Raw genomic sequence first — 24,287 nt, 5'->3', positions numbered from 1 at the left:
CTAGTGTTCTGAATTTCTTTAAAATTGTCAGAAATATATTGTTCTATTGGCAGACAGCTAATGTAAGTCAAACTGGTACTACTGTGAAATCAATCTTAAGTAAAACTGTCCCTTTGCCCATGAAGGCAGCTTGAGGTCACAAATCATTGCATCTTGCATCGCTCACCTTAATAATCACTGAATCAGTTAATAATCACTGAATCAGTTAAAAGTCAATGGTCAACATCACTGTCAAACACCCAAACCCCTACTACAAAGGAGGACCTCATTTCCAGATATTACATAGCTGTGTTTTCATTACTCATGCATCTACCAGAAAGACATAAGAGCAGATAAACAAATACACCAAGACACAGTAAAGATTGGGGTATAAAGCTGTATAACCTTTGAGGGGTACAGAGCTGTATATATTTTGATCTACTTGTACCTATATTTTAATAAACTGTAAGAGGACTGCATAAGCCACATCCAGTATGTCAGTATCATTCCTGCTTCTTAGCCATTGCAGTAAGAATTTTAAAACTGCTGAGCAAATTTTGTTTTGGCAATCTTCTCAACTTTATTACAGCGTTCCAATGCAAATAACTGCACTGTTGATATATTTCTCACTCTGCTTAACCCAACTGATTTGTATTACGTTTTTCATCTTCTCAATTATGCTAGAAGTACAAACAGTCTGAATTTCTTTCCTTCTGACAAAATATACACCTTTTTACCCCTTTTCTCTAATTTTCATCTACTCTCCTTCTAAACGCACTCCTCTATCCTACATAAACAGATAAATCATCTGCACTGCATCTTTCAATCCAATCACTAAAAGAAACATAATAAAGCTTTACTTAGGTTTCAAGTTGTTAATTTCACAAAACCTCAACCATACACCTATTTTTAATCCAGTACCATACTACCTCCAGTATGCATAAAAAGATAAAGAGGTAGATTTATTCCACCAAGGGAAATTTGCTACTAGTGAAATTAATAAAAAATTTTTGGCAACCAAATTTACAGCTGCTGTTTTAATTCTCACATTAGGTCTGCTCACATTACACCAGCAGAGCCAGAAAATGTATTATAACCTTCTTCCACAAACTTCCCCTGGAAGGCAGTAACACTGTTAGATTTTTGTTTAATTCTTTTGGAAGGTTATTTTAGTTTTCAGCTATACTTTTGGGCAGTTAGGGCAGTGTTCTCAGTGTCCAGTAAGCCAAAGCAGTGGAAAAGAGCAAGTACTGCAAAATAAACACTTTAACCCATGCTGATCCAGTTGCCAGTAACATCAAAGTCCTGGTAGAAAATGGCTTCTCAACTGTCAAAATTAAGGGTCAAGGCAGCAAGACATGGTAATATAATTGCCTTTTCCTGGTTTCTGAGCCTAGCGAAAGGATTAGGTTAATCTGCATAGTGTAGTGCTGAACAGAATACTCCTTTGCTTTGCTTTTGTGCTAAAAGCTGACTCATCACTTCGGAAGCAGAACAACATTCAGGGAGGAACTACTACAGTGTGATCTTCCACAGCAAAATAGCCCCTTTTTAATATATGAAGGCAGAGGAAACAGGTCCCTGTCTACTGCACAAAGTAGTATGAGCAGCCAGGCATACTGAAAGCTGGCTTCAGCTTTTTCAACTACTCTGCTGTTGTATTCCCATTATTTAGCACACAGAACACCAAGAAAATAAAGAAGTTCCTGTCTTAAAAGGCAACAGTTGGTAACAAGAGAATACCAAGGAAAGCAGGAATACCTTGCAATACCACAAAACTTAACCACCAACATGCCCATTGCCCCCTGCATTTCATGACAAGAGCAGTATCAGCAACTTCATGCTCCATTTCCCAATCCAGAGAGTGTGTGTGTTGTATAAGGAACACGAAAAAACTACAAAAAATCCAAGACAGTCTCTTGCATGGGCCAGCTCACAATTCGCACCAAGTCATTTACCTGCACGTGATGCTAATCGGTAAACTTGGCACACAAGAATAGAAATCTATTAGCTAATGAACATCAAGCCTGATGGAAATGGTTCCAATCATTAAGTGAAAGGAGAAATAAAAAAGATAACGATGAAAAAACTTGATAATGTAAACTTGAGAAGGCCTGAAACCCCCAAAGGTGGTGGATATACCTGAATACCTGTAAGTGTCAGTGCACCTCAGTAGTTCTGTTTCAGTCTTCACCACCATTAGCACTGCTGTGGGTCAAATGCTTTGCCATCCAAGATTCTAGGAATGTGGAAAGCAGTCATATCAAGATATACAGAAAATCTCCAAGCAAAAGGATTTAGCCTGCAAACACATCCCACTCACACCCATGCCCAAGAGCCACTCCCCATTACTTTGTGCTGCGCTCGTCTCCTTAGGGCCACATCAGCTGCTTACACAGTTCAAGAGGCAGATGGCAGCAACAGTGATGGGTGGGTGAGAGTGACAAGAGGAAGGACTATAAATAGGATAAATATGTTGTCTTTGTTATTTTACTTGGTGTAGAAGCATTCAACTCTAATATTTAAATCATAAACTGGTCATCCAACTAGCTGCTCAGACTCAGTGAAGTTTCTTCCCCACTCTCCCTTATTTTTATCTGGACTCTCAAGCAGGTTTCTGCTTTACTTTCAGTGCTTCACCATATCTATTCTTGTTAAGATTGAAGAGAGGTGAGAATACCACTACTTATGACCTCAAAGGCTGAAAAATGGCAAGGGAACTCAAAGTCATACAAAATTACACCACTCTACCTACCCAACTTATCTTTCCCAGAATAATACCACACTCTTTTGCCACAGTTGGGTGTTTTTGCAGATCACTCCAGAGCAACTCAAGCACCAATAGATACAACAGCCTAGTACTAGATTTGTTTTCCCACAGGCCTTTGCTCATCTGCTACAGTATGATCACTGTTTTCAAAATCAGCAAGGTCGACCAGAAGCTACAAAGAGGGGAACTAAGGCTTTCCCTGTCATAGCTGGAACGTAAAAGACCATTGCTGGAGTTGAGTATTACTGAGTGGAAATATTGGACACGCTTTATTTCTTCCTCTATCCTAAAAACAGAACAGTTTACTGTGGCTTTACTTACCAAAATGTAAAATACCAAAAGCTGTCAGGTAGAATAAGCATCAGCCCATCTACTTCCTCCATTTAGATAATTCAAGTACTAAAAAGAGACATATTAGATACTAAGTCCATCAAATCTCAGGTGCAAGAACTTTCCAGAAAAAAAAGAACAAAGTAAAACCTTCAGGAAAACCAATGCTTTTTCATTCCAAGACCCTTAAATGCAAAACACGAGCAGGGTTTCAATTCTAAATAATACAAGTCTTTTCCATGGTATGATTTAAGAGCAATCCAGACCCATATGGAGAGGTACTACCATTAAACTTCTCCCTGCCAGCAATACAGCAGAAGTCTCAAGTGCAAGAGTTGAAGGAAACAGAAAACACTTCCATTTCCAAACTATTCAAAATTTATTAAAAAATTGCTTTACACAAGTTTCCCAGAAAGCTAAAGGTTTCCCGAAGTCCAAGGTTTGCCAGAGAGGATAAAAGATTGATTAATATCACAGGATCCAGACTCACCCACCCATGGCAGAATGTGTCCAAAACTGAGCCAATCTGTCACAGGAAACCTTGTCTTGAACAAAGAATCTCCTCACTCAACCCTGTACGTTTTCTAAGGGTTTGTTTTTCAGACCACAGAATAAAGCTAACAGAGCCAGGAGAGCTCTGAAGGCTCTTTATGAGAACTTCTACTCCTAGCCAGAGGGTCCTTGAACACTAAAACATTAATACTACGCTTAAATTTTAATTTGTTCCCTGATACGCATTCTGGAATTTCACAATTGGGACAGCCAATTTTAGCCTACAAAATTTTTTGCACTCATCTCCCCACCATCTAGGTATAATTTTCACTTTGTACAAATCCCTTTCACTGTCTTCTAAGTCTGTTTCCACTCCAAACACTTTTCAACTACTGTGGAATTCATGAAAATGTGGATTAATTTTTTTAAATGAAGAGTAATTCAGAAAAATCAGGTAAGCATATTTTGCCTCTTGCATGGGTCCATTACTACTTTTTCTACTTGCTTTTATCTGAAAAGTGAATTAAAAGTTCCACTGTACTCTGAACAAACGCAATGCATTCTGAAATCTTCAGGGTTCTTATTTAGAAGGTACTATAGTAATACAAATATTAACCATTGTCCTCTAGCTTTTGAACAGCCCTTATTTAAAGGAGACAAGTACTCATAGATGAAATAAAAACATTCTTGCACAGAAGATGGTTTCACTAAACTTAGAATGATTGTTTCAATCCTATTTTCCCCTCCCATAAATAAACAAAATGTCCCAAGATACAATTCAGCTCAGAGGGCAGTGATGGGAAATACTGGATGCCAGATAAAAAGATAGCTCTAATATGCTGCTATATGCTGCTGCATTGTCTCAGAGAGCCAGAAGACAGCTACTAAGTCTGCAATTTGTCTAACAAGTCAAAAAAGCTATTGCAAAGGGAACAAGAGACTGAGATTGCTAGGCAATCCTTTTTTTTAATTATTAAGTCCTATTGGCAGTACAGTGGCATTCTGTCTTGAGGGTAGAACAAAACATTTGGGAAAGGATTTCAAAAATTCACTCCAAAATCAGATTTCATATTGTAGTGGTTTGCCAAAATCTAATTTGCAATTTTAGCTCTACCTTCCATAGTCAGACGGCACAGTTTTGCTTCACAAGTATCCAGATAATGAGCAATCTGCTCTTGATCCTGCATTCAAAGTACTTAAAGTGATTAACAGATCTGCACATGGAGTGAGTTAGGGCTTTCCACATGTAGCCTTTACCTACCTTCTGTCGGGTACTCTGCTGTTTATTTCAGTACAACTGCATCTTTATTCTAATTTGTTTGTGCTGCAGAAGGCTAAGTGTTGCATAAGATCCTGGAGAGGACAGAATTAAGACTCACTCAAAATTTCACATCTTAGAAGCAAAAGCAAAGAACACAAATACTGTCTCTAGTAATATGCAAATATTTTCTCTCTTTTATTACTAACCATTCAGCAACAGCACATTTTAAAAAATATATATACCTTGGAACCAATAGCTTTTTAATTACTAAGTAGGTGTGAGGGTTCAGCAAATCCATAAAGCTGGCCAACTGTCTTCTTCTATCAACCTAGAGGAGGTGATGGATGTGACAGCACAGCAGTTCTTGGATTTTAAGCCATGCAGTACAGTAACTCTAAAGAGCTTCATGCATAATGGGGGAGGGGATAAGAAAGGCCTCCAGAGCCACAATATATTTAGAATCGATCCTTTTACCTAGCCAAGCTGAAAAAAGTCTTATCACCTTAGTGATCTGTACAAAACACTTGGAATGCTCCTGAAGAATGCTCAGGTGAGTTTCTGGGAAAAATAGAGCTGTTCAGCTCTGGTTTCAGATTAAATCCTACCATACTGCTGACATTGGAACAACCTTCTAGCTCAGGCATGGATTATTGTACTCTTCATAATCAGTTAAATGCTCCAAGGAAAAAATATAATTACATGAGTAGTCAACACGGGGCATCACCAAACCATATCAGTCTGAAAGCTTGCCAGCAATCTAGAAGGCAACAACAAAAAAAGGAAGGGGAAGAGTAAAATCACATGAATGACACTCATCATTTGTCACTCAAGAGACTGTCTGAAAAGAGATTTAATAATAATGCTGGTTCAGTGGGAGCTGTTTCCAGTCAAACAGAAACATGAAATTCACTATGAAAAAAAGTAGCGCAGAACTGTTTTTAGTTTCAATTAAGATGCCTTTATGAAACAGGAAATAACACCAAGTACTGTTCATTAATGGAATAAGCTGGTACTCCACAATCTACAAGGTAAGGAAGATGTAAAAGCTTCACAGGCAGCAGTGCAATCCACATGACTTGTGTCTTGTGCTTGATTTTTTTTAAAAATCAGATTCAATTAAAAGAATTAAGAAAAGGTAAAGAGGTCTATTTCCATTCATCAGAATAAATGTTAAAAGGCTCTTAGATGCACAATCAATGCCAAGCTACAGCTGACAATAGTGAAATTCACAGTTTCTTAAACACTGCAAACTTTGACCTTAAGATGAGCAGAACAAGTTGCCAGCTGCTGAGAAAGAGGGTGGTCCTGCACTGTAGGACATGGAAGTCCACACAAGACAACAGCTCATGCAGTAGAGCTTTCAGAAAGCTGTTCGCTTTTTGATGTGCTACGTTTCTGTTAGTTTTTTTGACCCACCTTACTCTGTAATCTAAGAGTCTGACTATACAATAATCTGATGAAGATTAGGAATATCCCCTAGTTACTAGATGACCGTAATCATATCAAAACCACACAGTATGTGACTGATTACATCAAACTAGAAAAAGCAAATCAATAAATCCAGAATTAGGCATATCGAGTTCTATCAAAGTAATGCGATTTTTCTTATTTGCAGGATCCCTGAACAATGCAAAGTCAAAAGCAACTAAAGACTATTCTCTCACATCTTTTCATAGGCCCATAGTCATAGGGGAGAAACAACTAGAAATGCAATACTTTTCTGGTAGGTGGACACACGGCCGGGTTCACATACATCCCACCACTCTTAAACATACCATCTTTACAGCAATTATTCATACTAGCAATTCTTTATAGTATACCAAGAACCCTCCAGGAATTCCCAATTTAAGCACAGCTATCACTGCAGTAAGCAAAATTTTAGGGGCAAGAGTACTTACCTCTTACTAGTCAGCAGAGATACTGGCACACTGTCATTTGCTATACATATAAACAATGAGTCTATACATAAGCAAGGTTGAAGCCTTGCTAGCATTTTAGATGTTTACAGTTGTAATACAAATGGCATTTCTCAAAGGCCAAAGCAAATTCCAGAAGCCTGTTTGATGAAGCATCAAAGAAAGATACTAGGAGCTTGTCTTGTAGCTGTAAAAATCATCCTGAACTTAAGTAGTACAATATTCAAAGCACATACAGGATTACAGAGATAATGTGGGGAATCCATATGTGCACTAGATAATGTTTGCTGGTTTGGAAGGGTATTTTTATTCCTAATAGAAAATGGTGTTATAATAAATGCTTGAGCAATATAAAAGTGCTTCTAGAAAGCAAAGTGGAAGGGCACTGTGGAAGGGCACAGTTCAAAGAAAGGCTGCCTGTCCTCTGGCTACTTCCTTCCAAAGAAGACCCTAAGTGATGCTGCACCATGCTGCCATTACCACTGTAAATTCCAAGCCTACAGGGTGGGACCCAAACATTTACTATTCTGTGAGCGAGTCCTCTTCTTCCCAATCTTAAGAAACACTGATGAAACCAAACAACACAATTCTAAATCATTATATATTGCAATAGTTTCTCTTCATGAATGAGGTTCCGTTATTATTTCTTTTTCATATCTGCAAAAAGTCAAGGTCTGAGAAAGACTAAATTTACCTTTCCATTAGCAGTCAGACAATTAAGAAGCAATTAACAGACATGCCAATCAACTTCAGCACATCTTTTGGCAATCAAAGTCACACCAACATAACAAACTATTCTAGAATCAGAAAGTAAACATGTACCTAAAAGCAGCTACTTAAAACCACGTGCTACACTCTGTTTTCTTTCCAACAGCTTAAGACTGCTTGTCCTGTCATAAGGAAATATGCACCATCTTCAAAATGGTATATTACTTAATATTAAGGAAACATCTTGGGTAATGAATCATCACATCAAAGAACAAAACTGTGTTTAACATCTGATGCTTCCAGAGTGAAATTGTTTCAGATATTTTGAAATTCTGAATGGAATTGTTTGATAAGAAAAGCAAGAGTGAAGCTGCTGACAGAAGTCAGTCAAAATTCAAGTAAGTTTACTGATGTGAAAGCAATACCAAAAAAACCCAAAAAATGTGGAGCTGAAAAAATTATCCTAGTTTCCCAGAAATTCCACAACAAGGCTGTCCTCGCTCTTGCTTCTTGGAAATTTCAGAACAACACAGATTTATCCCAGCTCTGTCACAGATGGTCAGACAGTGAATTCATGGGATGCCTAGGCACACCTCCTGCATGTCAGCGCGTAGGTCTGTTCATATCTCTTCTATGGTTTCATATGCACAATTTGGAAAAATTGCTTAGTGCCAAGACTCTCAGATATTTTTTTCTTAGGAACAGAAAGAACCCTGCAAAAAAAGAATGCAGTGGCCCAATGACATGAAAAGGATATTAGGTAGGTTTTCAACAGTAATAGACAATTTCATTTCTTAAAAACAAGAGGTACTCTTTCCATACTTGTCATTGAAGATAACAGATTTCCATCTGTAAAACTGCCTTTTTACTACCTGATGTGAGCAGCAGGAGACCAAAGTGTTCTTGTGGACATGAAACTTATTTCATAAAGACTTTCTATTTTTGACAAGCAATTAATAATGACATCAATTCACATTCAACTAAACCAAACCATTTACAGGAGATATATTTTAATTTTGGAGCTCTCAGAAATCTACTAAAACATATAACATAGCAACATGAAAGCATCTGTCAAACCTCTCAGAGGAAAACAGCTGCACTAATTTACAAAAGCTAAAGAAGAAAAAACCCAACAAAGTGTTGAGGTACAATATACATATTGTCATCCTACTTCTGTAAATTCCCAGTATCTCAACGTCTTAAAAATTAGCAAAACTTTCAGGCATAATTTACATTTTCTGAATTGATAGTACATGAAATTAATTTTTTTCATTCTTTTCAATAAAAACTTGTGGTATTAATGGCATGAATTTCCTCGTCATATTACCACATGCAAAAAGTTATAGTTACTCAAAATTTTTTTTTAACCGTGATACAATTGATCAGGATATCAGCAAAAGGATGATATTCTGGGGAGACAGAGAAATAAGCGAGTAACCAGAACTAGAAGTTATGCACCATTAGCAATATCTTATAGCCTGTCCATAGAAACATATAATTGCCTAAGGGCAGAACCTCAAAAGTCATCTTTCATCATCCTTAGCAGTATATCCAGGCTGTTTGAAAGGCTTGATTTCTACTGCAGACATTTTTTAAACTTCAAAGAAATAAAAAAAAAAGTTTACCGATTTTTGCTCCCTGAAAATTCATCTCCCAGATGTTGTCTTCCCTACCACCACCCCAAAACAAAACAAAACAAAAAAACAACAAACAAACAAACAAAACAAACAAACAAAAAAACCACCACCACATTTTTATCACTTTCCTCTTACAGGGCAAGGGACTACCAAACTAAGGCCAGATCAATTATTCACCCAGTGAAAAGCATTCAGATGTCATTGAAATAGTTTCACTACACTTTGCATAAAGCATTACTCATACTCATTTAATTGCACTCACAAAGGAAATCCATTCTGATAGAAGGTACAACATTGGAGAATTAGTCAGCAAATTACACTGAAGTACCAGAAGCAGCAATAATAACAGTGTTCTCTGAAGAGCGCTCTCTACAACACTGCCAGACAGAAGAAAAGGTGTACATCAAGTACTTTTCCTTCTCTGAACAAAGACCAACAGAAGAGTGCCAACTATGATTGGATTGGGATGTGAACACTGAAACAAGGAATGAGATAACAAATCCAATGTTACCAACATGTAACACTGAAGTCCTGCTGTCCCTGAGCTGGATTTGAACTAGTTGTGTCTAAAATCTGTCTATACTTTGAAAAAAACCCACAAACCAAAAAAACTCCAAGGAATATTGTAAGTTCTAGGAACAACTATCCATGTGAAAGTCAGCTCTATTGGCATCTTTATGAACAGAAAAAGGCTTAACTACATTAAATACGCAAAGCTATAGCAGGGTTTGGAATTCTTTAGAAAGCTAGAGCTTGGAAGAGCAGGATATCACAAGCTTACCTTAGGGGTCTAGAAGTAGGAGCAGTGAAGACTTGAAAGAACTAGAAGGGAAGAACTACTGACTTGGCTGATTCAGAATTGTTGGGGTTTATTTTGAGCTCTGTCCTTACCTCTTTCTTTGACCTTGGCCATGCCACTTTGCTGCTTATCTTCCGTGCCACTTTGTGGAACACAACCATAGTGACTTTCAAAAAGCACTTTGCTAACTGGCATGGACATCCTCAGCAAAATGTTTCAATGTAGTGTAAATAACAAACATGTTTTGCTGAGACAGTCAAAAAAAAGGAGCAAATACGCTTTTGCTAGTGCTCTGCAGTATTAGTTAACTGGCATTAGTCCTATAGCAACACTGGCATATCTAACATTGACAGACAAACAGAAACAAACAGAACTAGCTTCGTTATTTACAATCCTTCACTAAAACCAACAGGACTGTCCTTTTTCATCCTAAGCATTATAAACCAAGTACCTTCCTCTGGCCAGAAATGAAACTTGAATCACAGGTAAGAGATAAAAGGAAGGGAAACTCTTTAGTGCTGTGCTAAACACAGTGATGTTGACTTCACTGGGCATTTTCAGTTGCTTTTTTTCTATAGCTCAGCATTTAGATTATTTAGGTGCCTTCACACTGGAAAAACCTACTACCAATTCTGTAACATACACTCAATGGCTCACCAACACGCAGCTAAAGAAGGAGAGGTTGGCAATATCACCAGATGAAAAAAGGAGAAGCAGCCAGTGAGGACTCTGTCAGATTAGAAGATTAAATTTCATATAGAATAAATTGAATCCCTTATATCAAATGCCAAAATAAGAGAAATACTTATCTCCTCACACAGCAGAACCAAACAGCTTTCCTAAATTATCTTCCTTCTCTTGTGTAGTTTATACGACTGCTGGTAATGCCACTGGAACACTTGCCTACCAGACTCACTGCCAACTGAACTGACACTCAACAAAATAATTTCAGGGACTCTAAAAATAAATCACAGGTGTGCAATTTATTCTGTAAAGACCATTATGTACTCATTTCCTGCTAGCATCCCCAAAGCAGTGAAACAGGCAGCCCTCAGAACCTCCAAGATTTACAATAAATCTGCCTCAAACACAGTAGTAAACTTACAGGGCACCTTTCCTACACTCTAAATGTATTAGCATTAAGTGTAAAGTTATGAAAATGAAAAGAAGAAAAAAAATTAAGAAAAAATTTCCTTCTTTTAACCAAAAAAGGTGGACAACTTGGGTCGGCATGCTTTTTGACAAGGAGAATCTCAAGAAATAGACACCTTCTGGAATCGTCAAATAATCCCCTTAAGTTCAGTCCCCGCATAAGATGAAGTTACCTCCCAGAGTAATCAAAATCCTATGTTCTTTATTTGCACCACCAGAAACACTGACAACTATTATTTTGGTATGTACTATTTGAGTCCACAAAGCTGCAATAGTTTAAATTAAATAGGATTTTTTTTTTCAAATCCTTATATAATTGGGTAATTTCTCAGACTTGTATTAATGTGCCCACTTGACACATTACTGCTCAAAATGTAATGTGACCTTAAAAGATTCATCATGAAGCACTGTCCTGATGCATTCTCTATCTGCTGAAATATAGGCAGACATCTGAAAACAAGGCATTCTCTGATTTTCTTCTATTCCAGGAGAAAACTTGATTTTGAATAAGGCAACTCTATTCTTTCGCACTCCCCCATGTTGTTCCTTAACTCCCAAACTAACTCATCCTGCAGCTTCAGGTGCATAGTGTACGTCCCAGCTGGTGCAAGATGAGTGTATGAGAATCACTATTATTCAACATAGGCAGTACCAACCAGTAGATCAATACAGTTGATGCTCCCATGAAAGCTCTACAGTTCTTATAGATGTTTAGCACATTGTAAGAAATGTGTCTGCAAGAATCATTTCCAAGTTCTTGCAAGCAGAAGCTGTTCCCTCACCAGAGAGACATTACTGCCTATCAGTAGGTGGGTGGTAATTTGCACAAAGGAAATGCTACATCCGTGTAATTCTGCAGGCACAAAGCTAAGGAGAAAACCTGTTCTTGATTACCCACAGTAATTGAGAAAACTAAGTACATCAGAAAAATAAGAGAAAATGCAAGCTATATATAAGTCAGGATGCAATAACATACTTAGTCCAGTAATCTTTACGAAACTAATAAAAAGCTTTCCACAGAACACAGAACAGAGAAATTCCCAAGATGCTTATTACATATAATGGAAAAGGGATTTCAGCAATGCAGTGACAGAATAATCAAGAAAGACATGACATGGGCCTACAGTTCCCTATCCCCGTAAAAAAGCTCCACCATTGTCATAATCTAATATTTATGATACTTGCTCTATAGATTCACTCTAAAAGAACATATATTTTTTAAAAAATAAATTTTTTTAAAAATCCCTTCCACCACACAACCCAGAATGAGGAACTCCATATTGTTTAATAAAATAAACAGCTGTTATAATGTCTCAAGCCCATACCCAAGGTTACTAATTCATCTTATTCCAAAAGAGAGAAACAAAACAGTCAATTTTCCCTAAAATATCTCAAGTCCTTCCCTCCAGTATCAGCTCCTACATTAGTTTACCTTCCCAAATGTAATGCTGCTTGCTCCAGACTTAGCTGGGATAGAATTTTCCATATACCCATTATTTCTGTACTAGATTTGGTGCTATCTTTGGTCAAGACCACCTTTCCCCTACAAACATAGGACATCTCTGAATCCTCCCATAGGCAATCCCGCTCATTCTTCCTTTCTTTACTATTGCTTCCTCCCAAATGAGGGAAATTATAATACATGTAGCAAACCCCTCAACTTCTCACTGACAATTTACAGTGCAGCACAATTATGCTCTGCTGATTCACTGTGACAAGAGACATTTACTCTTGCTGCTGACAGCACAGATGTTTTCTAGCATCCATATCTGTTTGGTTGGCAACATTGTGCACTGGTGTCCCTCTAGTTGGGCTGGTTCTCTTGTTGATATGTTTACCTTTAACAGGTAGCAGTCTCTGGTCCAAATAAAACAGTGAAATACCATTAGCTAGCAGTTTTTCATCTTAGAAATAACTTTCATTCTAAACCTCAAAAATGTTCAGCTAGCACTAAGCAATAAAGTCTTAATGGCCTGTGAGCAAAATAAGCAAGTAAATATTTTCTTTGGTAAAGAGGAAAGGCACGACACTTAAAGACAATTATTTCTTATTCACAGATGCAGCCAGTAATCCACTAACTAAGCAAATCATTCCTTAATTTTACAGCATTTATCAACATGTCCATATATACTGCCATCTATAAGGGGAGGGTTTAAATATTAGGGCATCTTTATAGACATTAAGATTGCCTTACTCTAACAAAAGAGGAAACTTTAATAGTATAAGAATAATATTGTAGAAACTAATTTGAAAGCTCTCATAGTTCCTATCTGCAAACTCACTAACAAGAACTAATAATACTTTTTTTACACCTTCACAACAAACCATATAAATTCATTGGCACAACATTTGAGGCAAAAAAAATAGGAAGATTCTGCAAGGCCTGGAAATTTACAGCATTTTAATAGTTAATGCTAGCTCATTTGAATCTATTTAAGATATTAAAATTCCCATCTGTCAGATCTCTTTGCTAATGTCACTGCCCTCAAAGTAAAAGGGAACATATGCCTGCATCCCTGTCACCCAGTTCACAGGGCTCCTTTTTAACTCAAGTCATAAATAAAAAGGAGTTCATACTAACACACCAACCTAAACCACCGCAGCTAACATGCAACTATGTGTTTGCTCTTGCCATCTAGGCATAGCCAAGCAGAGAAAAAGGCTAATCAGATGCATAAGGCATCAGGAAAGGAAATTATGACCTTTAAAGTACTGCAATAATTTGCTCCCACACTCATAATGTTCTGTGTGTGTTTGAATTCAAGGTAATTTTAAGTTTGTGAAAAGAGACACACTATCAGAGCAATACCCAACTGGCAGACAGTAATGCTGTTGGTATTACAGAGTAGCTAAAATCACCGCGATTTCCACAATCCTAACTGCCAAAGTTCAATCCCCATGTTCTATAATGGGTCAGCTGCATCCCATGTAAAGCATCAAAAACATCAGCTGAAATCCTGGATGTAGAAGGACACTTTATTTACCCAAGTTAATGTTTCTGTCAACACCAGCTCTATGATGGCTAAAGAGAAGATCCAATTCAGCTGGGATGGGTTAAATCTCCCATAAGGAAAACAGGCTTGCATCTCACCTATACAGCAAAATCTAGCAAGTAAACAAAAGTTTGGGAGCATTTATCTTAAAGGAGTATTTAGCCTTCCAAAAAGTGGAAGGAGAATATACATTTTAAGTTCAGTAAGACTTTCCAACATACAGAAGTCTGCTGAAATGCCAATAAAACAGACACTATTTATGTATGTATATTAACTACTAGAGAAGCACGTTTCATTTACAATTGCTTTTGTATCCAATCAGTTAAGTTGCTTCTACAGAATGAAAGCATTTACAGGTTTCCTGCAGTCTGTGGCACCATACTGTATAAAAATAAACCCCTCTGGGATTAAATTAGAGGATACAGTGGTTCACAAGAAAGGATCACTAAGATAACATCACTCCCCTTTTTTCTTTGTATGATTTCTTCTCCAAAGCATACCCCAGCACCCTGACTGTTCACTGTGTAACACTTACTGTTGCTGGACTTCAGGTCACGGTGAATTATGGGAACAATCGCTTCCTCGTGCAGGTAGTTCATTCCCCTCGCAATCTGTACTGCCCAGTTCACTAGTATGTCAGGAGGTATCCTTTTCCCAGACAACACTCTATTTAGCGATCCTCCACGGGCAAACTCCATGATCAAGCAAAGATTAGGTTCCTTTAAACACACGCCCCTGAGGGCAATGATGTTGGGATGTTTTAACATCGCAAAGAGCTTGGCCTCTTGGCGGACATTCTCAATGGTCTGGCTGATGTCCTCATCAGGGTCATAGCGAGCTGCCTTGACAGCAACCTCATCTCCTATCCACACAGCTCGATACACTTTTCCAAAGCCCCCTATGCCAATGATTTCCTCCAGAACAAGCTCTGAGAAGTCGATCTCCAGGACTAGGGAAAGAGGAAAAAAAAGATGTAAACATTTAGCAACTATGCATCAACTGAAGGTCCATGTTGCCCAACCTCACCCTTACCCCGGGAGGAAGGGCCACTTTTCATGCCAAAACAATACAAACAAAAGCAGTAGTCCCTTCCAACAATCTTTTAGTGCCAAATAGTGTGATAAAATAGATCTTGCAGTATCATAAGACCTGTATGAAGGTTTTATGTCCTCTTACCACACTTAAACTCTTATAACACTGATGACCCTTCCCACCACTTACAGATAAACTCGCCTTGACAGTACAAGATTTCAAAAAAGAAAAACACACAAACTAATCTTTGCTGTGTTCACAATACAGTGCTTAATGTGAGATATCTAAAACTCAACACAAAATGCATCTGCTTCTGCATTTGTTCTTTATTTGAATTGCCACAACCATTTAGTCCTTCCCAAATCAAGCTTGTTCTTCCACATCTCTATAGGCTCTGCAGATTCATTCCCCACAAGAGATCTGTTAACCAATTCTGACGCTTCCGACAACAGTGTGACAGACAGATGGATCAGACCACACACTGAGTATGCAGTGCTAGCAATAAGAAAAACATTTTTTGATTACTGCACACTGCTTCTTATTACAGAAACTTCCCATTCCCATGCACTCACAGCTACACTTTACAGGCTGACAGAGTTACTGGTGGGGATACTTGGCATTGTATAGGAAAAATCTACAGATGCAAATGTCTTAATTCAACATGTAAATTGCATCTGGAGCAAAAGCAGTGAGAAAATGCATCCTGTACAAATGCACACTAAACACAGCTTATACTCATGGGTGGCCAAAAGAACCCATCCAATACTGACTAATGTAGAATGAAAACCCCACATACTGACCAATGAAAACAGGCTGACACAGCTGAATTTACAGCAGTGGTAGGCCATTGGAGAGATACCATTGATCCTATTCTGTCTGATATTTTGCTGATTACCAATTACAGTCAATGAAATGTTAAAAAGTTTTAAAGTAAGAATACCATAATGCAAGATTTAAGCAGAAAGTCATCAAGACTTTTAATACTTTCCTGCATTTGAAATGCCAAATCTGACATGGTTCCCCTGTTTTGTTTAGTTGAAAGGAAATTAAGCCTGTAAGGGAGCAAGTTAGATCACATTAAAGTAAACTATTTTCCTTATTCCAGTCAAATGTCTTTCCTAAGAATACAAGACTTTGTCACAAAACTGCATGGAATTAGTACAAACTCTTCTGTCCACAGCTGTAGGCTTTTTTTCTATTTTTGCCTGAGCTCTGTCTTCCCTGAATATGATTTTTCAAAGTCTAACTTACTATTCTAAGTCAGTCAAATCTATAAACTAGTTTAATAAGGATACCTGTGATCCTTTTCCTAGTGTTCCATGAACAAAAGATTAATGGGAAACAAGATAGAGAACTGGCCAGGAAAGTTTTCCAAAAGGAGAAAAGGTCCCTTCCAGTCCAGAACACAAAAATAATTTCTTCTTCTGCTACTCTGAGTACATATTTTGGGTAACACTGACCTTCAAGGATTTGCAAAACAAAGAAGATTTCACTCCTGCCAGCCTTGGTGCTCATGAGATAGAGATTACCAGAAAATATGAAGAAGTACATTCTGACCTGAAACACTGAAATTTTAGAACAAGGTTGTAATGACAATAACTCCACATATGAGACTGAGAATGTCACTGAGACTACACAAAAGGAGCTGCTCTTGTATTTTTCACTAATAAAAGAGCTAAAGAAATCAGATGTTGAGTCCTATCTTTTCAGTCAGTAGAATTTCAGCACTGTTATAATCCTCAGTTAACCAGCTCCTAGGGACAAGCTCAGTTAAAAGACTGAATGAACAAACACGTCAGCCACAGGGGCAACCTCCGGACACACAGCATTCCGGTGCTGTTCCCAGCCTGGGTTCTTCTCGGGCATTTCGCGCACTGAGAGGGCATGAACGAGGCGGCGAGAGAGCCGTCCTGCAGGTGCTGAAGGGACAGCTCCGGCGGCGGCGGTGCCGGCGGGGCGGAGGGACGGGACGGGACACGGGACGGCCCCGCGGGCAGAGCCCCGCCCCGGCCCCCCCGCCCCGCGGCCGGGCAGGGGAGAAGCGCGGCAGGAAGGTGTCGGGCAGGAGAACGAGATGGGCAAAGGAAACCGAAGGGATGGAAAGTAGAAGTCTTTGTGTGCCGTCACCCATTTTCCGTCAGAAAAAGCACATCCCTGCTGGATGCACAAGTTAACAGGGCTAGGATGTAAAACAGAGAGACTTCGGCTTCCGGATGAAATTTCGTGTGACATTGAATGTTATTTATTTTACTTGCAAGTACGACCTTAGCTTTAACTTTGAAAATGTATGTTTCCGTAAGGTAGACTGGCCAGCTCACCCTCACGGGTAGCTTCATCAGAAAAATCCCTCATTTTAAAAAAATATTTTGAGGGTTTTTTTTAAAGCTATTCTGTGCTGAATTAGCTTCTTTGTTTTCACAGACTGAGTTATACCGTTACATCAGGGCACTAAAAACACTAACCCCAGCTCTAAACTCCAGTATAATTTGGCAGATGTGTTGTACTGGACTGTACAGGTAAGAGGAATGTTTAAGGGGCATTTTTGCCTCAGAATTTAAGAAATGAAGCACTATCATTCCTCCAGGGACTGATAAGGAATTACAGAGCCTGTACACCATGAACCAGTGGCCATGTTGACAACTGCAAAGCAGGTGCTTTTTAATCAGCACTTACTATACCATATGATGTAGCTATTTAATTCATTTTGAAATGTGTTAAGAGCCCACACTGCAGATGAGGGTCCTTCAAGTTGGTCCACTTCTGAAGGCCTCTACAGGCTACTTTTATCATTCATGGTACCCTCTCTGAAGCAAGATTTCAGGCACAGTAATGGGATGGCTAAAATTACCAGCTATACTAGTACACCTCTCAGTGAAAGCAGAATCTAAAGGACTTATACTCCTAGCCCATCATTAAACACAAAGATAAACTTAGAAAGCAAGTAAAAATAGTTTCTGTGCAGAGGTGTGTGTCTGGAATGACACTTTGCATCACTCCTGCAAAGCGTTAACAGTTCACTGTCCAGTAAGAATAGACTGTTATTCCCAACAGCTAGCAAACTAACATCACCAGCTCTAAAAGGGATATCATTCCTTGCAAAGGATTTCTAACATTAAACTTGAAAATCCAATTCAACAGCAGCCAACTTTAACAAGACTGTCCAAATGGCATTGTTTCTTTTAAGAAAGAAACGTACTCCTTAGGCATTATACACATCTATTGGAGGGCAGTGAGTTCTCTTCTGTCATGAACAGATGATGATCATCATAAAGGCTAATAACTCAACAGAAGAGAAGTAGTGTAGCCCTGTTGTGGCATGAAAGACAAGGGTAAAGGGGAAAGATACGACTCCACAACTGCTCCTGAACTGTCAAACCACAGAAAATGCAGCAAGACAGGAGAATCCACAGCTACAAACCCTGCACCTGAACTCTCAAAATAGGATGGGAGTTGAGGGTTCAAAGAATTCTGTAGAAATGGTTCTCCTAACTATCTCAAAGGCAAAACCTAATAAGATTCATTCACAGTGTTTTCTGCATGTGGGGGAAAAATAATTTATCTATACTGTAGCAGCATGGAAGAAAGGACCACCACTACCAACCTAGTCCCTTCACAAGCCCAAGGGCAATGCTAGAAATTACTAAGTTTTACCTAAATACTTTCAAGCAGAACACAGAATAAGAAAAAAAAAAAAGCTATTAGTTGTATTCCTTGGAGATACGACCTACATAGGACAAAGCATCTCTTTTACTTTCTAGAAAAGCCTACTAGTCTGAAGATTTTTCTCTGCCCCTCCAAAAAAAAGCATTATCCTTGCCTGAATTGTCAACAGTGATAGATGAACAGGATCCAGAAACAGTCATCCCATGCTGTTTCTCTTTCCACAATTGTATGTAGCGGCTAAAAAAAAATGTAGAGATGAAACGGCCCTATTCTCTGTCTCTAACAAAAGCTTCAAAACTGCCATGAAGTTCACAGAAACAAACCAATCCCTTCATGCCTTCAGCATCACAACTTACTCAAGCAATCCTCAGGCAGGCCTAGCCACCCAAAATCAGATAGAACTCGTTCACAGGTATTTTAGGACACAATTTTGTACGAGGTCAGAGGAACCTGGTAACACAAGTCAACTTAGGAATTTTTCAGTCAGAAATAATAAGCTTTTGGTTAGGAGGAAGGAAGATACTGAACAAGTATTAGCAGTGAATCAACACTGCTTCCTATCCAGCAACCCTTCCTTAAGGATATTCTTAAAGGGAGAGTCACCAGAAGCCCCAGTGACTCCACCACTGCACAGCCGCCAGGCTTCAGTCGTTTGATGAAAATTTATCAGCCTCTGGAAACACATGACTTAACAATGGGAAACTGCTCCTGGCGCCGGTGAAACGCCAACCGAGCGAGGCTCGGCCTCCCTGGAGCGGCGCGCTAGCCTGGAAGACAGAAGGGCACTGGTGCAGCAGGAATGCGTCCCCGGGTGGGAAAGGGAACGGACCAAGGTCCCGGGGCAGCCCCAGGACGGGAGGGGCCGAGACGCCGCAGCCTCTCCGCTCCCCGCCAAGGGCCATGGCAAGGCCCGTTCGCCCCAGGCACCCCGCCGCCGGCCGGGCCCGCGGCCTCCCATGGCCGTTCGCCACCGGGAGGGGCCTTCCCTTCCCCTTCCAAGGCGGACCCGGCTCCCGGCAGGACCCACCGCAGGGCCGGCCCGGGCCTCCCCCCGCGTCGGCGGCGGTCCCGCCTCCCCCGGGCACCGCGGGAGGGCCGGGCCGCGGCTCCCCCCGCCCCACCTCGGTAGCCCCGCCGGTCCGGTCCCCCCTCCCCCGGTGACCCAGCTCCCTCTGGCTCAGGGGAGGGTCGTGACCGTGCCTCTTCCCCCTCCTCCGGCTCCCTTCGTCCCGGCGGAGGAGCCCCGCCGAGCCCCCCGCCCCGGCCCGGGCCCCCTTACGCTGTATGGCGGGGGGCGGCGGGTATCGGGCGCGCAGCTCCGGGCCGCCTCCCGGCACACCGCTGCTCACGTAGTTGCTGGGGAAGATGCCGACGCGCTGGTCGATCTTGCCCGTCCACCAGCCCTCGTCGCCGGACACGTGCGAGTCCCGGGACAGCACCTGCACCACGTCCCCCGGCCGCAGGCTCAGCTCGTCCTCGCCGCACGCCTCGTACTCGAAGACGGCGGTCCAGAGCGGCCCGCCGCCCGGCGGCTCCCCGCCGCCCGCGCCCTCCTGGCTGAGCTCGGTGAGGGGCTCCATGGCGAGGCTGCTCCATAGGGGGAGGCGCCCGAGGCAGCCGGGCACTGCGGGGGACGGCGGGGCCGGGACCGCCGCCTATTGTTCATGCGGCCCGGCGCCCGCCGGCACCAGGTGCCGCTGCCGGGGGATCCCGGCGCGGGGCCGCCTCAGCCCAGCGCGGGCAGGGGCGAGAGCAGGAAGTGTGTGCCGTGGAGGAGCCGCCGCATCCCCCCCATCCGCCGCCTCCTCCGCGCCCGCCTCCGCCTCCCGCCGCCGCGCATCCCGGAGCCACCTGACTCTCTGGCAGCTTCGGCGGCAGCGGCGGAGGGTAGGGCGGCCCCGCCCCCGCACCGCCATTGGCCGTCGCCGCCGCCCGTCAGCGCCGCCCTCACCTGATTGAGGGCCCGCGCCCTCGTGGCCACGCCCCCTCCCCGCCAGCCCCGGAGTCGCGCACTCACCGGTGTCCTCTCGATTGGCCCCCGCCTGGTCAGCGCTCGCTTTCCATTGGCCTCGCGCTCCGAGCTCCGCCTTCGTCGGCTCTTCTCATTGGCTGGGGAAAGGGGCATGACACGGTCCGGGGTCGGAGGTGGGCGGGGCGACCTCTCCAGCCGGCGACCGGAGGGCGGAGGGGGGTGGGCGCCCCCTGCCGAGCTGAGGCGGCGCACACCTGAGGGCAGCAGCGCCACCCTCCCCAAAATGGGTGTCCCCCTGCACCCAGGGTAGTGTCACTGCTCCGGTGTAGCCGCCTGGGGCGCGGGCTTGGGCCAGAAACCAAAACAAAGTATTTGTGTTCAGTTATTCCATGGTCCTCCGTACTCGGTCTGTGCTTAAGCACAGGTGTCAAGGGGTTTCAGCATGAGGTTAACCTGAGTGCATCCTTGCCTTTGTTAAAAATAAACAATCTATTTCTCACTCTTGAAATCAGCATGTAGCTTCTTGGTCCTGAAAATCCAAATTCCTCCTCCCTGTTACCAAGGTTTGAGAAGCCAAACCTTGCCAATGGAATCTGTTTGCACTTGATGGTATTATAGGGAGATTTTCTTTCTATTTCACTCCGGTTTTCTTTAAAAATCCTCATTTGATTTTCAGTGGTAAAACTGGAAATGAAAAGTCCCTGTTCATGCTTCATCATAACAAAGCCCGCTGATGCCTAATGAGAACCCCGGGTATCTTGACCACACCCGATGTCTTGCCATTTATCTTGGGCTTAGTTACTCTTTAGTAAATGCAATTACACAATTCTTCTCTGCAAGATGAATTTTTTTTTAAAAAAATTTATTCCTTAGTGATGCCTCTTTTGGTTTATGTACAGAGTAACTGCTAATAATTCTTTAATTTTGTGCATTGTGGTTTTGTGTATTTATCTATCCTGGTGTTAGCACTATGCTGCTGCTGTTTTAGGAAGCACCAGGGTTTAGGCTTAAGTGTAACATGCTCTGAGGTCATTCAAAATCCTTATCAGTGTTTGTAAAATATTTGAATTTACTTGCCTGTTTTCTGGGAATACTCCCCCACTCAACTGAAACCTAGTAACAAGTATTGCAAAGAACCCTATAGGCAACTAAAATTATTCTAGTTTCTCTCTTTTTTTTTACAAACTTCTTTCTCGCAGAAACCAAAAATACCTTGCCTAGAAAGAGCTGGCATATTAATATATAAATATCTATATAAATATATCTAGTTGCGATTGGAACTAAAATTTCACTGTGACACGTGCAAGATGCTGCTGCAGCACTAGTTTTCAATTGAATAACTAAGAACTGAGCATTAGATTTTCACCTCTACCTCCATTACCTCTTGTCAGTGGGGGCAGAACAGAGGATGCATCCTCTCCACTATTCCTTTGTTATTTAAGAGTGTGTTTTCACAATTAGCATAGGGCTATCCAATGCTGCTCTGTTGCTGAAAGGGACTTTCTTGCCCCTCATCACATGCTTGACCTGCTTTACTGATTGCAGCAGTAGTGACTGCGTGGCCGTGGAGTCATTTCAGACCATTTATCTAGCCGAAAGCTAAGCCTCCGAGTAAAACCAGCTAGTTTACAATCAGCTTTTTAGGTTGATATGACTCGCGTTAGGACTGTATGCACAGTCATTAAAGCCAGCGCAAGGAAGCGGGACAGGTGAAAGGGACAGCACACCTGGGTCTTTCAGCAACATCCCGTAGTTAGGTTACCTTGTCTTGGTCATGAAGACAAGATATGATAACAATATGATAACAAATAGCTGTATTCATAATTTTGAGAGTTCAAATAATAGATGACTGAGATGGCATGTGAAGGACTGATGTTAATGTCCCTAGTTCAACAGCTGCAGTCGCATGTAATACTTTTCTGTCCAATTTTATTTAGGAAAAAAAAAAATTCTTTAATTCACACAGTGGGAAGTTATTATGCTTTATGTGAATATTGTGCATTAATTGTTGTAATACAAAATTTGAGAACATAAGAAAATAGAGGCCTCCTATCTTTCACCTGTTTCCCACCAATTTTGATCACCGCTTTGATAGAGCACTGCTAGGTTTAGAGAGTTGTATTACCAATGGTGAGAATTATGATAGGAGAAAAATTACTTCTGAGAGGCTTGGGCTGCTTGCTGTAGTGACCTGCCAAGACAGAACCCTGCCATCTTGTGGAATGCTTTGATATCGAAGCACACAGCTTTGCTTTTCAAAAGACATCTTGCTTCTCCCACCCCCTTTTTTTTTTTTCTGATGATGTGTTTGTTTCTACAGAAACGGTGTGACTGGCTCAGGAAGCCCAGAGCAGCTAGTGCCTAAAGCTGGGAGAGTGTCCAGGGAAATGATCTGAAGAGCCATGATAGGATTTTCCCACTCTCACAGACGTCTCTTGGCGTCTTTTACCAGCCATGTCAGAGACTGGTTTCTGAATGAAAAGATTTGGCCAGATTGGATAGGCTGTTCTTAGCATCAAGGTAAATAGAATAGTCAGTGAATATGAAGCTCATATTTCAGCAGCTGGCAAAAGGTAAAAGAAAAGAACATTAAAGACTGTCTGCATGCAGTCTTTGAAAGATGACATTTTAGCATTTGCAAGATACAGAAAGATTTCTGAAATTGTGCATGCCTTTCTGATGAACATATAGCCCAAATGTTACATTGAAAGGTTTTTTCTTGTACATTTTCTAATAAGAATGTATTTTTTCCCAGCTCTTAAAATCTGTATTTGAATACACACTCTGTGCTTCTCAAAGTTTGGACATTAATTTAGTTATAATATGTTTCAAAAGAAGAGTCTAATCTGCAAAATGCAGATGATACTCTAAATGTAGTTCAAACTTCCTCCAAACTGGGAATTTTGGACCAAAGCTTTTAATTCAGACTCATTTTTGCATCTACATTTTAAAAATACCAACCAATTATTAGAGGATAGACAAAAACGCCAATCTATCCCCAGTTCTTATTTTAAGAAACAATGGAAAGTACTCAGCTTATTCAATACCATTATTAATACAAATTTAGGTTTATCATCTCAGCTCTTGTCCTGACTTTTCCAGAGGCTTGTGCAGACTATCAAACTAGTACTCTTTCTTTCAATGGATGTCTTTCCTCTTTCTTCACTGGACTTAGCAATTCTATAACGTGTTAACACTTGGACGTCCATAGTTATAAATCTACACTGGATATCAAAATGTTGGCAGTCTAGGTTCCTAGTATTTGCGCTCTGTGAGGGGAAAAAACCAGAATGGTACAAAAAAACCCAAACAAACAAAAACCCCCACAAAAACAAAAAAGCCCCAAACAAACAAACAAAAACCTACAACCATACACAAAAGGAAGATGAATGTCCAGAAAAAAAAGAAAGAGTACCAGCACAGAACAGCTACACTGCAGTACTAGAAACACACCGTACTTCTAACTATATGAAAGCACGTCTCTACCAGCACAGCAAGCATAAAAGATTAAGGAGATGCCCCTTGGCACATCTGCTTATTGCAGCTCATTCCTTTTACATCCTCTAGTACCTTATAGTGCATC

At 41.0% G+C, this 24,287-nt stretch overlaps 1 protein-coding gene across 6 annotated transcripts in view; it reads right to left on the bottom strand.

Annotated features, from left to right (window-relative positions):
- The window catches only part of MAP3K9 (mitogen-activated protein kinase kinase kinase 9), a 129,654-nt gene extending 109,077 nt beyond the window's left edge, over nucleotides 1-20,577 (bottom strand). For 5 of the 6 annotated variants that reach the window (XR_010431310.1, XR_010431309.1, XR_010431308.1 and 2 more), the window contains exons 1-2: nucleotides 20,012-20,577; nucleotides 14,573-14,986 (exon numbers count right to left, since the gene is read on the bottom strand). Coding sequence is in view for 2 of the 6 variants with exons in the window: in XM_064658266.1 (XP_064514336.1) it covers nucleotides 14,573-14,986; nucleotides 20,012-20,312 (715 nt within the window). In the remaining 4 variants the exon portion in view is untranslated. The remainder of the gene's footprint in view (nucleotides 1-14,572; nucleotides 14,987-20,011) is intronic. The other variant, XM_064658267.1, reaches the window with a different exon arrangement.
- Nucleotides 20,578-24,287: the final 3,710 nt, after the last annotated feature.

This window comes from Pseudopipra pipra, chromosome 6 (genome assembly GCF_036250125.1).
Source record: "Pseudopipra pipra isolate bDixPip1 chromosome 6, bDixPip1.hap1, whole genome shotgun sequence".
Classification (NCBI taxonomy): domain Eukaryota; kingdom Metazoa; phylum Chordata; class Aves; order Passeriformes; family Pipridae; genus Pseudopipra; species Pseudopipra pipra.
Note: the sequence above shows the minus strand (reverse complement) of the source record. Positions and strands in the feature narration are given on the sequence as shown.